At 57.3% G+C, this 13,687-nt stretch overlaps 1 protein-coding gene across 35 annotated transcripts in view; it reads right to left on the bottom strand.

The window, feature by feature from the left end:
• Nucleotides 1-13,687, bottom strand: part of CAMK2G (calcium/calmodulin dependent protein kinase II gamma) — a 68,180-nt gene that overhangs the window by 31,543 nt on the left and 22,950 nt on the right. For all 35 annotated transcript variants that reach the window (XR_014796847.1, XR_014796848.1, XR_014796849.1 and 32 more), the window contains exons 4-10: nt 10,825-10,879; nt 9,983-10,048; nt 3,696-3,768; nt 3,434-3,536; nt 2,717-2,800; nt 2,198-2,292; nt 1,500-1,622 (exon numbers count right to left, since the gene is read on the bottom strand). Coding sequence is in view for 32 of the 35 variants with exons in the window: in XM_084904862.1 (XP_084760988.1) it covers nt 1,500-1,622; nt 2,198-2,292; nt 2,717-2,800; nt 3,434-3,536; nt 3,696-3,768; nt 9,983-10,048; nt 10,825-10,879 (599 nt within the window). In the remaining 3 variants the exon portion in view is untranslated. The remainder of the gene's footprint in view (nt 1-1,499; nt 1,623-2,197; nt 2,293-2,716; nt 2,801-3,433; nt 3,537-3,695; nt 3,769-9,982; nt 10,049-10,824; nt 10,880-13,687) is intronic.

Genomic DNA, 13,687 nt, shown 5'->3' with positions numbered 1-13,687 from the left:
GCACTCCGCTGTCAGTTTATGACATTGTCAGTTTATGACTGTTCAGTAAACCATTCGGCCCGCGATTTAGGCTGGATTTTAGATTTTGGCCCCTTCTCTGATTGAGTTCGACACCCCTAGCTTAAACGCACCAGTTTCCGGTGGCCTCTCACCCTGGCCCAAGCTAACCTGTCTGCAGGTTACCATCCTGAGGAACGCCTGGCCACCTCCTCCATGCAGCCCTCGGCAATCCTCCCTCCCTCAGAGACAGCAGGTGCACCTAAGCACTCATTAGATGCTTCTAGGCACTTGTCACATCACAGAGTGGCTGTGTGTTGGAGTGCCCGTCTCCCTGGATAATGTGAGATCTTTGGGGGAGGGACTGTGCCTCATTCGTCTTTGTATCTCCAGCTCCCACAGGGCGACCAGCACCAAGAGGCAATCAGTAAACACAGGAATAATACATCAATGCACTGTGGCTGTCGCATGGCCTAACTCCGTGGTCGGCAAGCTGCGGCTCATGAGCTACATGTGGCTCTTTGGCCCCTGGAGTGTGGCTCTTCCACAAAATACCACGGCCTGGGTGAGTCTATTTTGAAGAAGTAGCATTAGAAGAAGTTTAAGTTTAAAAAATTTTGGCTATCAAAAGAAATTTCAGCTGAAACCAGTTTGGCTCAATGGATAGAGCGTCGGCCTGCGGACTCAAGGGTCCCGGGTTCGATTCTGGTCAAGGGCATGTACCTTGGTTGCAGGCACACACCCAGTAGGGAGTGTGCAGGAGGCAGCCGATCAATGTTACTCTCTCATCGATGTTTCTAACTTTCTATCCCTCTCCCTTCCTCTCTGTAAAAAAATCAATAAAATATATCAATAAAAAAATCAATAAAATCTTTAAAAGAAGAAAAAAAAAATTTCAATCATTGTACTGTTGACATTTGGCTCTGTTGACGGATGAGTTTGCCGACCCCTGGCCTAACTGTAGCAGACAGTTAAGCCTCTGCTTTGCGTGAACAGGTAATTCCAGCTCGCTTGGACTGTGTGTGGAAAGGAGACTGCGCTGACCCACACCCAGAGCCTCGGGGCTCTCCCGGGGGGAGCTTCGTGCCTGACCCTCAGGTGCTCTTTTTAACTGTTCAGGGGCCCCCTTCGTTCCTGCCGAGTCTTGGTTACGTTTCCACTGGAGTTTGTATGAGAGCTGAAGTCTGACTATGCAGTTCACTCTGGGCTGTGCCAGCTGCTTCCTCTCACCCACCACCCAGAGTCTGCACCATCAGCCTAGGCCCTCGAGCAAGATCAGAACCAACTCCCCCCGGACAAGTGAAGGGGAGGGAGGCGGGGAGAGGCCCACTGGCCCCACGTGTCCCCGGAACCCCTCCGCGCCATGTCCGCTGACTCGGGCCCCTCCCTCTCTCTGAGTCCTTGCTCAGGGCCCAGAATAACTCTTCTCCGCTCGTGAATGGAACGGGGGAGGCGGGTGCGAGGGCCCACGGGCCTCCTCCGCCCCGGGTGACGGCACTTACGCAGACCCACGGGTGCTTGAGCGCCTGGTCAGCCGTGATGCGTTTGGCGGGGTTTATGGTCAGCATCTGGTTGATCAGGTTCTTGGCTTCTGGGGTCACCGTGTCCCACTCTGGCGATGGGAACTAAGGAGCAGAAAAGAGGGCAGGCAGGGTGTGAAACCGGTGAGCCTCGCACCCTGGCAGGCGGGCTCCATCTTCGTCAGCGGGGGAGCGGGGGCTACGCCGAACGCCGCCCGGGGATGGGTGAGAGGAGCCTGGGGGACCCCGGCCCCCGCGCCAGGATGGGAAGCCGGCGGTCACGGTGAGAATACTGGGCTATGAGCTCAGAGCGGGAAAGGGGCTCCAGCATCTCCTGGGTCAGCCCGGCCCGTCTCCTGGGAGGAAGCAGCGATTCCGCCACGGGCCCCGGGCCCCACCGCTGCGGAGGAGGCTGCCAGACGCCTCGTCCCCAGGTCAGCCGGCACGCCACCCCTCCATGCCCCAGGGCTTCAGCGGAATGCCCCAGGGCTTCAGCGGGCTCCTGGCTGTACCAACACCAAGAATGGCTGCAAAAAAAAAAAAAGCCGCTCCCTGGGACAGTGGGTGGCAAGAATGGAGACCTGTGTGCCAGCCGCCGGGTCCTCCAGGCCCCCGCCCCTCCCGGCACCCTGCCCCTTCCCGGGGAAGAGACCCCGGGGTGGGAACCAGCGGGCCCTTACGTCGTAGGCTCCGGCCTTGATCTGCTGATACAGCTTGTGTTGATCCTCGTCCCAGAAGGGAGGGTATCCCACCAGGAGGATATACAGGATGACTCCTACGAGACAGGACACGGGCCACGGGGGTGCGTCACTCACTTTGCCCAGGAACCGAGGAGAACCCACACGGTCTCAGCGCCGCCCGGCATGCCCGGGCCACGAGCGGAGGCAGAGGCGGAGCCCAGCCAGGGGCGCGGGCCGCCAGCCCTTCCCGCTGCGCCGTCACTCACTCCCGGTGACGCCATGCCACACCGGGGGGTCCTGAGGCACAGCCCATCCTCCAGGGCGGGGCACATCCCTCTTCAGGACAGAAAGTGTGTGGGGAGCCGGGCTGGGGGAACAGCCCTCCCGGGGCGCGAGCACACACCATGGCCTCCGTGTCCCAGACGCCCGCCCGCCCGCGGGCCCGCAGAGGAGCGCGGGGCTCTCTCTCGCCACCGAGGGCCCCGAACCCCGAAGAGCTGCGCGGGGGAGTGGGCTTACCGCAGGCCCAGATATCCACGGGCTTTCCGTAGGGGTCTTTCCTCAGGACCTCAGGGGACAGGTAGCCCGGGGTGCCAGCAAAGCCTGCAGCAGGAGGGAGAGGAGGAGGCACGCTGAGCCCACGCTCTCTCTCACGGGACCCACTGACAGTCCTTAAACCCAGTACGGTTTCCCAAGCCCCTTCTCGCTGCTTCTTCTTCTTCTTCTTCTTTTTTTAAAATATATTTTATTGATTTTTTACAGAGAGGAAGAGAGAGGGATAGAGAATGAGAAACATCGATGAGAGAGTAACATCGATCAGCTGCCTCCTGCACACCCCCCCACTGGGGATGTGCCCGCAACCAAGGTACATGCCCTTGACCGGCATCGAACCCGGGACCTTTCAGTCCGCAGGCCGACGCTCTATCCACTGAGCCACACCGGATTCGGCCCCTTCTCGCTTCGGATGCTCTGGCTCCTCACGCTCCCGGGACATGCCCGGAACCGCAATCAGAGGGCACGTCCACCCGCCTGCCAGGAACGCCCACCCGCGCTCCCCAGGGGCAGTGAGGCTGCGGCGCCGACAACAGCCAGACGCCTGCCCTGAGTCACGCAGGGCCGTCCCCGAGGAGGCCGGGGCCATTAAGGGTCTGGCCGCTGGTGCTGGAGGAGGAAGGCCGACCAGGAAGAGGAGGAAGGGCGGGGGCCGCATTCCAGGAAGACTGGGGTCACGCTTACCGAACCAAGCCTGCTGCTCGCCCTGCACCTCGATGGCGAGGCCGAAGTCGGCCAGCTTGACGGCGGCGCCCTTGCATTTACTCGCCAGCAGCAGGTTCTCGGGCTGCGTGAGGAGGAGAAGACGGAACCTTGTGAGGCCCTCGCCTACCCCTCAGGCCCAGAGGGAGCCCAGTGTCGGCGGGCCCGCGCAGTACCGCCGTCCGGCACCAGGTGGCGACAACACCTCGCGAGCAGGAAAGCAAACCGGGAGCCGGAGCAGTACCTTCAGGTCCCTGTGGACGATGTCGTGCTGGTGGATGTGGTTGACGCTCTCCAGGATCTGGTGTATACAGTGGCTGCGAAAGCAGAAGGAGGAGGAATGTCCGTGAGGGTTTAAACCACCTCCTTCACCACCACAGGCCGTGGACCCAAGCATGGAGGACCTGCAGCACGGGTTCACGGGAAATCGCTGAGCAGGAAGACGTAACCTTGGGCTCGGGACATCCTCCAGCTCAGCGGCTCTCAGCCTTCCTAGTGCCGCGACCCCTCAATCCAGTTCCTCACGTTGTGGTGACCCCCAACCATAACACCATTTTCGTTGCTACTTCCTAACTGTCATGTTGCTCCGGTTATGAATCGTAACGTAAATATCTGTGTTTTCCCATGGTCTTAGGCGACCCACAGGTTGAGAACCGCTTATCTGGCTCAACCCGTTTTACAGGAGAAGACCGGAGTCCCAGGCAGATTTTGCGTGGACTGTCCAGAGCAGGGGTCTTCAAACTACGGCCCGCGGGCCACATGCAGCCCCCAGGGGAGTCTGATCCGGCCCGCCAGGTTTTTTGGGCAGTGAGCGCAGCCGAGGTGTTACAGTAGGGATTAGTAGTTCATATAGTCCGGCCCTCCAGCTCTCTGAGGGACCGTGATCTGGCCCCCACTTTAAAAAGTTTGAGGACCCCTGGTCCAGAGTCTCCCGATAGATAACCGCAAAGGAGCAACTAGGACAGCGTCCGCCACGCCTCCCAAGACTGAAGGTCCAACACAACCCAGTTTGTTTCCAAGACACTGGAGACACCCCAGGCCCCTGAGAGGGGACAGCCCACCCCTTCCTGTCTTCTCTTTTCCCCTCTGTTCTCGGGGGAGAGGCCTGTGGTGGCAAGGAGAGTCCAACCAAACCTGCGTTGTTTTGGGGTGGGTGAACGCACGTTCACGTAAACACTGACTGGGCGCCCACAGGCACCACACAGGCACCAGGCCCAGAGCCGGCCTTAAAGTTTGCCATCTGGCGGGGGAGATCGAACCAGCACACAGACATCTTTAAGGAACCATGTACCTCCAAGGGGCCCAGAGCACCCACGTACACAGTGTGCCCTCAAACTATAAATAAATGTCCTACTAGACACAAAATATAGAAAAGTGAGGCCAGTAAAACTCGGATTATGAGAGCGTATAGGTTAAAAACGGCCTATATTGTTTTTCTGAAATGAAGGTCCAGAGGACCTGACTGCCTCCCACTTACAGTCAAACCTTGTTTCTCAAAAATCTCCCTTCTCGAACAGTTCGGTTCTTGACCAAGTTGTTCATAGAGAAAATGTCTCAGTTGTGGCCCCAAACTTTGGTTTTGGGAATGGACCGCCCTTTCAAGCGGATACCTCAGCATGACTGAGAACACATCTTAGGCGGAAAGCAGAGGAGAGAATGCTTCTGTGGCTGGGGAAGGCGAAGATCAGCACATTTTAAAACATAAAGAGGCCATCAAGAATACCAAGGTGGCACAGTGGTTGAGCAACGATCAATCAGGATCGTCCAATCAGGATCAATCAGGAACTCAACGGTTCAACTCTAGTCAGGGCACATGCCCAGATTGCAGGCTTGATCCCCAAATGGGGGGCATGCAGGAGGCAGCTCATCAATTACTCTTTCTCATCATTGATGTTTCTCCCTCCCTCTTCCTTCCTCTTTCTTCCTCTCTGAAATCAATAAAAATATAAACACACACACAAAAAAAAACACAAAACAAAACAACCCACAAACAAAAACCCCCACAAACCCAGGGAATCATTTGGGGGTCCAGAATGGATTAAAAAAAAAAAAAAAAAAAAAAAAAAAAAAAAGGTGTGTGTATGTGTTAATTCCATTTACATTATTTCTTTTTTTTAATATATTTTATTGATTTTTTACAGAGAGGAAGGGAGAGAGATAGAGAGATAGAAACTTCGATGAGAGAGAACCATCGACCAGCTGCCTCTTGCACACCCCCTACTGGGGATGTGCCCACAACCAAGGTACATGCCCTTGACTGGAATTGAACCTGGGACCTTTCAGTCCGCAGACCGATGCTCTACCACTGAGCCAAACTGGTTTCGGCCCATTTACATTATTTCTGATGGGAAAAAATGATTGATTTTCAAACCAATCGCTTCTTGAACAGCCCTCTGGAATGAATTAAGTTCCACTGTATCTGCTTTTCACTTTTGAGAAAAATTCAGCCTTGACTTTCATCCAAGTTTATAGTCTTGTCCCATCCTCAATGGTCCATGCTTCAGCGAGAAAAAGACACTCAGACTTCCTAAGAATGAGCCTGCCTAGCACTGTGGGACCACATTATCCAACCAAAAGGTTGGTCACCGATGCATCCTGTGGACTGATTTGTGGCCAAAAGGGGGAAGTGTGGACAAAAAAGGGGCCGCCTACTAAACCTGACAAGTTCACGGGAGGCCTGCGTGGCAGCTTTACACACTCAGAAACCAAAAGTAACCAGAGGATGGTCTGAAACTAAAACTTTCTAAACTCAAAGCAGCTCATGGAGGGTAGTTATGGCCTAAGGCAGTATTTTCCTCTAGCAAAGGTCAATCTTCACCTTACCTGAGCCTGTCATCTTTGCGAATCTAAAATAACATCCTTGATAACACAGCCTTGGATTGCAAAACAATCTCTCCCCTCTCCCCCACCCCACTTCTCAAAGCACAGCCAGCACAGCAGGGCACCACGAATCCCTTCATTGCTTTTGTCATGTTACTATATCCACAGATGTGAAAGAAGTGTCCATTTGGTTTGCTTTTTATCCAATCCCAGAGATTTCCTCCTCTGGTTTCTCCTCCCTCCCTAATCTATCACCGATGGATTTCATGTAACCCCCTTTCGGCTTGCCTTTAGATTCTGATGTATAAAGTAAGTGGCAAAACTGGCATTTTCTAGAGAATTTTCTCAACCAGTTGAGATTCTGCTTCCTGGTAATTGTTATCAGTTTCACTCAAATACACTCATAAAAAATCGTTAACAAAACAGAGTAGCTAAAGAAGCATGCCTGATAATGATTTTGCATAGAAGACGACAAACTGCCGAAACCGGTTTGGCTCAGTGGATTGAGTGTGGGACTGAAGGGTCCCGGGATCGATTCCGGTCAAGGGCATGTACCTTGGTTGCGGGCACATCCCCAGTAGGGGGTGTGCAGGAGGCAGCTGGTAGATAATTCTCTCTCATCGATGTTTCTAACTCTCTGTCACTCTACCTTCCTCTCTGTAAAAAAAAAAAAAAAAAATCAATAAAATATATTTTTAAAAAAGAAAAAGAAAAAAGAAGACAAACTAAGATAGTCACAGTCATGCAGAGTCTTGAATGAGGCTGCCCAACTCCCAACCATTCCTGCCCCACTTACAGTCAAACTCTTGGCAGAGTGTCGACAGTCTAGAGCAGCGATGAAAACTGGGGGACAATTCAGCCTCCCGAGGGACATTTGGCAATGCCTGGAGACTTTCCTGACTGTCACAACAACTGAGGGGCTGGGTGCTACTGGCATCTAGTGGGTAGAGGCCAGGGATGCTTCTAAACCTCTACAAGGTACAGAGGGCGCCTCACAACAAAGTCTTCTGGCCCGCTCAGCCGGCGTGGCTCAGTGGTTGAGAGCTGACCTATGAACCAAGAGGTCACGGTTCAATTCCCAGTCAGGGCACATGCCTGGGGTTGCAGGCTGGATCCCCAGAAGGGAGCCTGGGGGCCGATCAATATTCTCTATCATCACTGATGTTTCCTTTAGCCTCTCAATTGCTTTTATCACTCAAAGAGAGCTTCCCTTTCAAATGTATTTAGCTTTCTTTTTTTTTTTTTTAAATATATTTCATTGATTTTATACAGAGAGGAAGACAGAGAGATAGTTAGAAACATCGATGAGAGAGTCATCAATCAGCTGCCTCCTGCACACCCCCTACCGGGGATATGCCCACAACCAAGGTACATGCCCTTGACTGGAATCGAACCCGGGACCCTTCAGTCCCCAAGCCGACGCTCTATCCATTGAGCCACACCGGTCCTGGCCAAATGTATTTAGCTTTCTGACTCGGTGCTTTGTGCCTTCAATGCTTCCACCAGGATTTCCTGCTCCTCGATGAGGAAAGCACGCTGACCCCGTCACGGACACGCTTAGCACACGTGGGCCGGCCACAGGCCCCGCGGACACGTTTTCTTCGTTTCAGACAAGCTCATTAGAACTGCAGGTCTCACGGCACGGACTCCGCGGAGTCGGCCTGGGCACGCCCCACATGCAGACTTTGGTGCTTTCCTAACCTCCTTGGTACAAAGGCAAACAGTTGTACTGCCAGGGGACCGGGACGGCCTAGTTTTGCTAAAGGCCGCGTGGCGGGACCGCCTCCGACGGCGTGCCCAACGCTGGGCCACGGTGAACGGCCGAGTCACCATCCCCGGAAGAGGACAAGGGAAGCGCTTGCGAGTTCCGCATCATTGATGTTCCTCTCCCTCTCCCTCTCCCTTCCTCTCTGAAAACAATAAGAACATATTAAAAAAAAATAATAATTTAAAAAAAGTTAAAAAAAATAATAATAATTTTAAAAAATCTAGCCCCAAGGTTGAGGTTGAAGAAACCAGGCATACGGACCAGGCTTGCAGGGTCTGGGGGTGCTGGGCTGGTGACCTGGACTTATTTTTTTTTTTAAATATATTTTATTGATTGTTTACAGAAAGGAAGAGAGAGGGATAGAGAGTCAGAAACATCGATGAGAGAGAATCATCCATCAGCTGCCTCTTGTACACCCCCTACTGGGGATGTGCCCGCAACCAAGGTACATGGCCTTGACCGGAATCGAACCTGGGACCTATCCACTGAGCCAAACCGATTTCAGCGTGACCCAGACTTAGGACTCCTTCCTTAAAATCTGACCATGGGTCTTGCACAAGAGCCAAAGGGGCTTTTGAGGTTCCTGGGGGCTCAGGCCTCCCCAAAGGACACAGCCCACCAGGAGGCCAAACGGACAGCCCACGAGGAGGCCAAACGGGCTGAGCTGAAGAGGCACTTCCGCCAAAATGTATAATTAGAACAGAGCCGAACAGAGCCGGCTAGCAGGGAGCGCCTTCTGGCCAAAAATGGCAAAAGTGCGAAGTGTCCCAGCAGAGCCAGGCCAAGCCCACTGGTACAGTCATCCCCACCCCCCCAAGCTCTCCCTCCTCCCCGCCAGATCCCTGAGCTACCACCACCTCCCCGGGCCCCGCCCCCGCAGCCTCGTCCTCCCCTGCTGGCACTGGAATCCAGCTCCCCACTTGAGAATTCTTCCTGAGGCCGAGCATCTGAAGTTGATCAGCAAACAATGGCCTCTCCGGCTGAGAAATGCTGTGAGGAAGCTGGGCTCCTCCTCGGAGGCGGCCAGAGCTGCCACACGTGCCCGCCCGATGAGCTACAGGCAGGATATCAAAACCAGGTTGTAGGGACATCACCCTCGGAGCAAAGTCGGGGCGGGGGGAGGAGCCGAGGTGGGAAAGGCAGGCCAGCCGGCGCCCAGAGCTGTGGTGCGGGAGGAATCTGCTGTGTCACAGAAAGGAGCGGCCAGGGCTTCCACCGAGGGCTTGGGGCTGAGGTGTGGCAGGGAACGGCCCTCAGGCCCAGGCCCGCGGGGCTGGCCACGGTCAAGGCTGAAGTCTCCCGCAAGGTTCCTGGCTGGATTATTAACGCTTTGGGCGATAAACCATGTCCCCCCCATTTCCGGATCACCCCCAGGATGCTTTCTTTTTTTCTTTTTTTCTTTTTTTTTAATTTATATATTTTATTGATTTTTTACAGAGAGGAGGAGAGAGGAATAGAGAGTTAGAAACATCGATGAGAGAGAATCATTGACCAGCTGCCTCTTGCACACGCTCTACCCGGGATGTGCCCGCAACCAATGTACATGCCCTTGACCGGAATCGAACCTGGGACCTTTCAGTCCGCAGACCGACGCTCTATCCACTGAGCCAAACGGGTTTCGGCAGGATGCTTTCTTTATACACGGTGGGATTTGTCAAAGGAAAGAGAAGGGGCAGGGACAAGCCTTGGGCATGCCTGCAAGTATACGCAGTGCACAGGAGAGGGATTTGGGGGCGATGGGCGTGGAGGCTTGTAGGAGCGTTGGGAAAAAAAATCTGGTCTGCAAGGTGCTGAGTTTTTACCTTTTGGTATCACCCACACAATGCACAGAACCTTTGTCCAGACAAGAGCCCTCTGATCTCCCCCAACGACGATTCGAGCAGACACCGGTCCCCTAAGAGGGCCAAGATTCACACCTACTGACAGGGTCCCCGCCACCTCACCTGGCGTCGGCTTCGCTGTAGTATTCTCTGGCCACGATGTCTTCAAACAGCTCTCCGCCCGTGACCCTGCAACCAGCACGCACACAGGGTCAGAGGAGGCAGGCGAGACAGCCAGCCAACCCCAGCCCCGGCAGGTAACCGTCACACTGCACAACGGCTTTTAAAGAAACCCGGACCCCCTCCACGGCATGTCCTCCGGGAGCCCAGCTCACACTCAGCCCTCCCATGACCTGGGCCTCCCCTCGCTCCTGCGCATCTGCCTGTAGAACCCCCAGAGAGCTAATGCTCCGGCAGAGATGACTAGCCCGGGACCTAAGAGAAAATAACTGCCCTCCTCAGAAAGGCTTCGCTTTGAGACCAACACAAACACGAAGATCCAGCTGCCCAAAGAGAACAGACCTGCTGCGTGAAGTTGACGAACGATGGGACTAAGGACTGAGACCCAACCCTGAAAATACCAAAGAGGCATTTCCGGAGGTGAAGGGACACCCACTGTTAAGATATTAGACTACAACCAAGTGGAGGGGCGGCCGGTTGGAGCCCGGTTTACCACTAACATAAGCTACCTACGCATTCGCAGAATTTTTCGGGTCGTGCAAAGAGCTGCAGTCTGTCTCTCCACGGAGGACAACACGCGGAGGAGAGACACGTCAAAAGCATCTGCACAAGACGAGCTGCTGCACAGAAAGGCGACAGCAATGCCTGTCCTGGGGCTCAGAGCCCGGGGGGCCCTCAGCAGCACGCCGCTGCCAGAGGAAGTTCAAAGTCACCCTCTCCCCTTGGGGCCGAGGCGGAAGGCCCGGCGGAAGGAAAGGCCCGGTGTCCTCACAAAGTGCACTTACAGGTCGAACACGAGGTAGTGGAACCCTTCTTCGGAAATGCTGTCATGGAGGCGCACTGCGAGAGAGGAGACGGACAGACGTTAACAGCGAGAACCTGCAGACCCCCTCCCTTCCTCCCCAGGGACCCGCGCCCACCCCCCTCCGCCAGCCTCGCCGGCTCCCCGTGCTCCCCCAGCCAAGGTCATGCAGCCTCGGTGACCAGACCCCGGGTTCGGCGCCCCGGTCACCCCCTCAGACAAGCTTCGCGGCTAAGAAGACGCAGCTAAGACGACGGAGAGAAGCGGGGACCTTCGGAGGGGCTGGTCCGAGAGAAGGTGGTCCTGGGATAGGAGGAGTGACAGCGCGATGCCCAGGGACGGCACCAGGCTTACCGAGGGGGGACGGAGAATGGCAAGAGGGAGAGCCTGAGAGGCAATACGCAAAACAACAGGAACCCTTCTAGCCGAAGCCGGTTTGGCTCAGTGGTGGAGCGTCGGTCTGCGGACTGAAGGGTCCCGGGTTCGATTCCGGTCGGGGGCATGTACGTTGGTTGCGGGCACATCCCCGGTGGGGGGGGGTGTGCAGGAGGCAGCTGGTCGATGTTTCTCTCTCATCGACGATTCTAGCTCTCTCTCTCTCCCTTCCTCTCTGTAAAAAATCAATAAAATATGTTAAAAAAAACAACAACCAGGAACCCTTCTATTAAGTGCTTACTATGCGCAGGCCTTCTGTAAGCCCCCGGCATCCATCACTTACGCTGCAGGCATGTACTGAGTGCCTACTATGCGCCAGACCCTGTGCTGGGGGGTTTAGGGCTAGGAAGGACCCCGTTTATTATTTCTGACGACCACCAAACGATGGTATTACCCCTGTCCCACAGAGGAGGACACGGGAGGCTCGGGAACATACAACAACAACGGGTCCGGGCTTGAGCCTGCCACCGAGGTATGTACCCTTGAGTGGAATCGAACCTAGCTCCCTTCCGTCCACAGGCCGATGCTCTGTCCACTGAGCCACACTGGCTAGGGCAGGAACAAAGGCCGAAGATACGGGGGTGGGTGAAGATGTGAGCCCAGCTCTCTCTGTCTCCAAAGACCGGGCTGCACCCCCGTTCCCCGTGAGACACGTGGAGCGGCCCACACTCCCGGGCCCCGGACCGTGGAGCCCGGGAGAGAGACCGGGCGGGTCCGGGAGGCCGCGGCGGAGCCGGTGAGGGCCACGCGGCCCCCGCGGACAAGGCTGGCGCGCGAGCCCTCCCACGCCCCGCCCGCCCCGAGCTCCCGGGCAGAAAACCAGCCTGACGCCCGAGTTCCCTCCGGCTGCTGCCCACAGAGCCAGCTCTGGGTTCAGTGCCAGGCGCTGAGCATCGCTCCGATGCAAGCACAGCTCCCCGCGCCGGCTGCGGGGCGGCCAGCCGGTCCCGTCCCTCCCCTCACTGAGCTCGCCTGGTGGGAAGGAAAGCCCTGTCCCCAGAGCTGCTCTGTGTGGCCTCCGCGCGGGCCCACCCCGGGCCGCGCAGGGGCACCTCGCCGGGCGCTTCAGGAACAGCCCGGACCGAGCCAGCCGGCCGCGTCCTCGGATACGGGGAAACCCACCTCTTCTCTCCCCCACACAACGGCCCCCTCTCGGGTCCGAGCGGCTCCCGGGCCGGGCCGGCCGCCGCCCGGCCCCCCGCCCTCCACGGCGGGACCAGCGGAGCCTGACACCCGGCACCGAGCCGCCGCCGAGCCCGGTCCTCCCCCCGGACACGCGAGGCCTCGGCCTGAGCCAGGGCCCAGGCCTGTTTACACTTCTCACGGCTTCCCTTATTTGATCCGCTCGGTTCCTCAGCCCCAGATTCCACCCCAAACCAGTGTTTCTGAGGTTCACCAATCGGCTCCTAACATCCCTGCCCTCAGCCGGCTCTCCCTCCTCCTCCCCCTCCCCCCTCCCCCCTCCCCCTCCCCCTCCCCCCTCCTCCCCCTCCTCCCCCTCCTCCCCCTCCCCCCTCCTCCCCCTCCTCCCCTCCTCCCCTCCTCCCCTCCTCTCCTGGGCACCAGGAGCCGCTTCTCCAGCTGCAGGTGCCGAAGGCGCCCACAGCCCGCGGTGCCGCCCGCCCGACCCCGGGCTCACACGCCGCCCCCTCCCCCGGCTGCCAGTGCCGCGCTGGGCCCTGCGGCAGCTGCTGCTCCCTCGCTTCCAAAAGGACTTTCCATTTAATTAGGAATTTGCTATTAAAAAGCATTAAAGTGTGTAACACAAATAATCCCCTGGAAATCAGCTGTCCCAGAAGCCAAAAGCCAGCTTTGTTAGGGAGGTGACTAACAGCAGCAGGACGGCGAGCTCACAGGAGGGCAGGCTCCGGGCTAACCACCACCCTGCCCGCCGGGAGCCTGCCCAGACCCTCACCCCCCTACCCCACCCCACCCCATCCCCCCCCACCCCCCCCAGCCTGCCCGGACCCTCACCCCCACCCAGCCTGCCCGGACCCTCATCCCACCCCCACCCCCACCCAGCCTGCCCAGACCCTCACCCCCCCCACCCACCCAGCCTGCCCAGACCCTCACCCCCCCTACCCCACCCCACCCCACCCCCCCACCCCACCCCACCCCCCCACCCCACCCCACCCCCCCACCCCACCCAGCCTGCCCGGACCCTCACCCCCCCCACCCCACCCCCACCCAGCCTGCCCAGACCCCCACCCCCCCCACCCACCCAGCCTGCCCAGACCCTCACCCCCCCCACCCCACCCCACCCCCACCCACCCCCACCCAGCCTGCCCGGACCCTCACTCCTACCCACCCCCACCCAGCCTGCCCAGACCCTCACCCCCCCCACCCAACCCCCACCCCCACCCGGCCTGCCCGGACCCTCACTCCTACCCACCCCCACCCAGCCTGCCCAG

The sequence above is a fragment of the Pipistrellus hanaki genome (genome assembly GCF_964339955.1).
Source record: "Pipistrellus hanaki genome assembly, chromosome: 14".
Lineage (NCBI taxonomy): Eukaryota > Metazoa > Chordata > Mammalia > Chiroptera > Vespertilionidae > Pipistrellus > Pipistrellus hanaki.
This window is presented reverse-complemented; position numbering and strand designations above follow the sequence as displayed.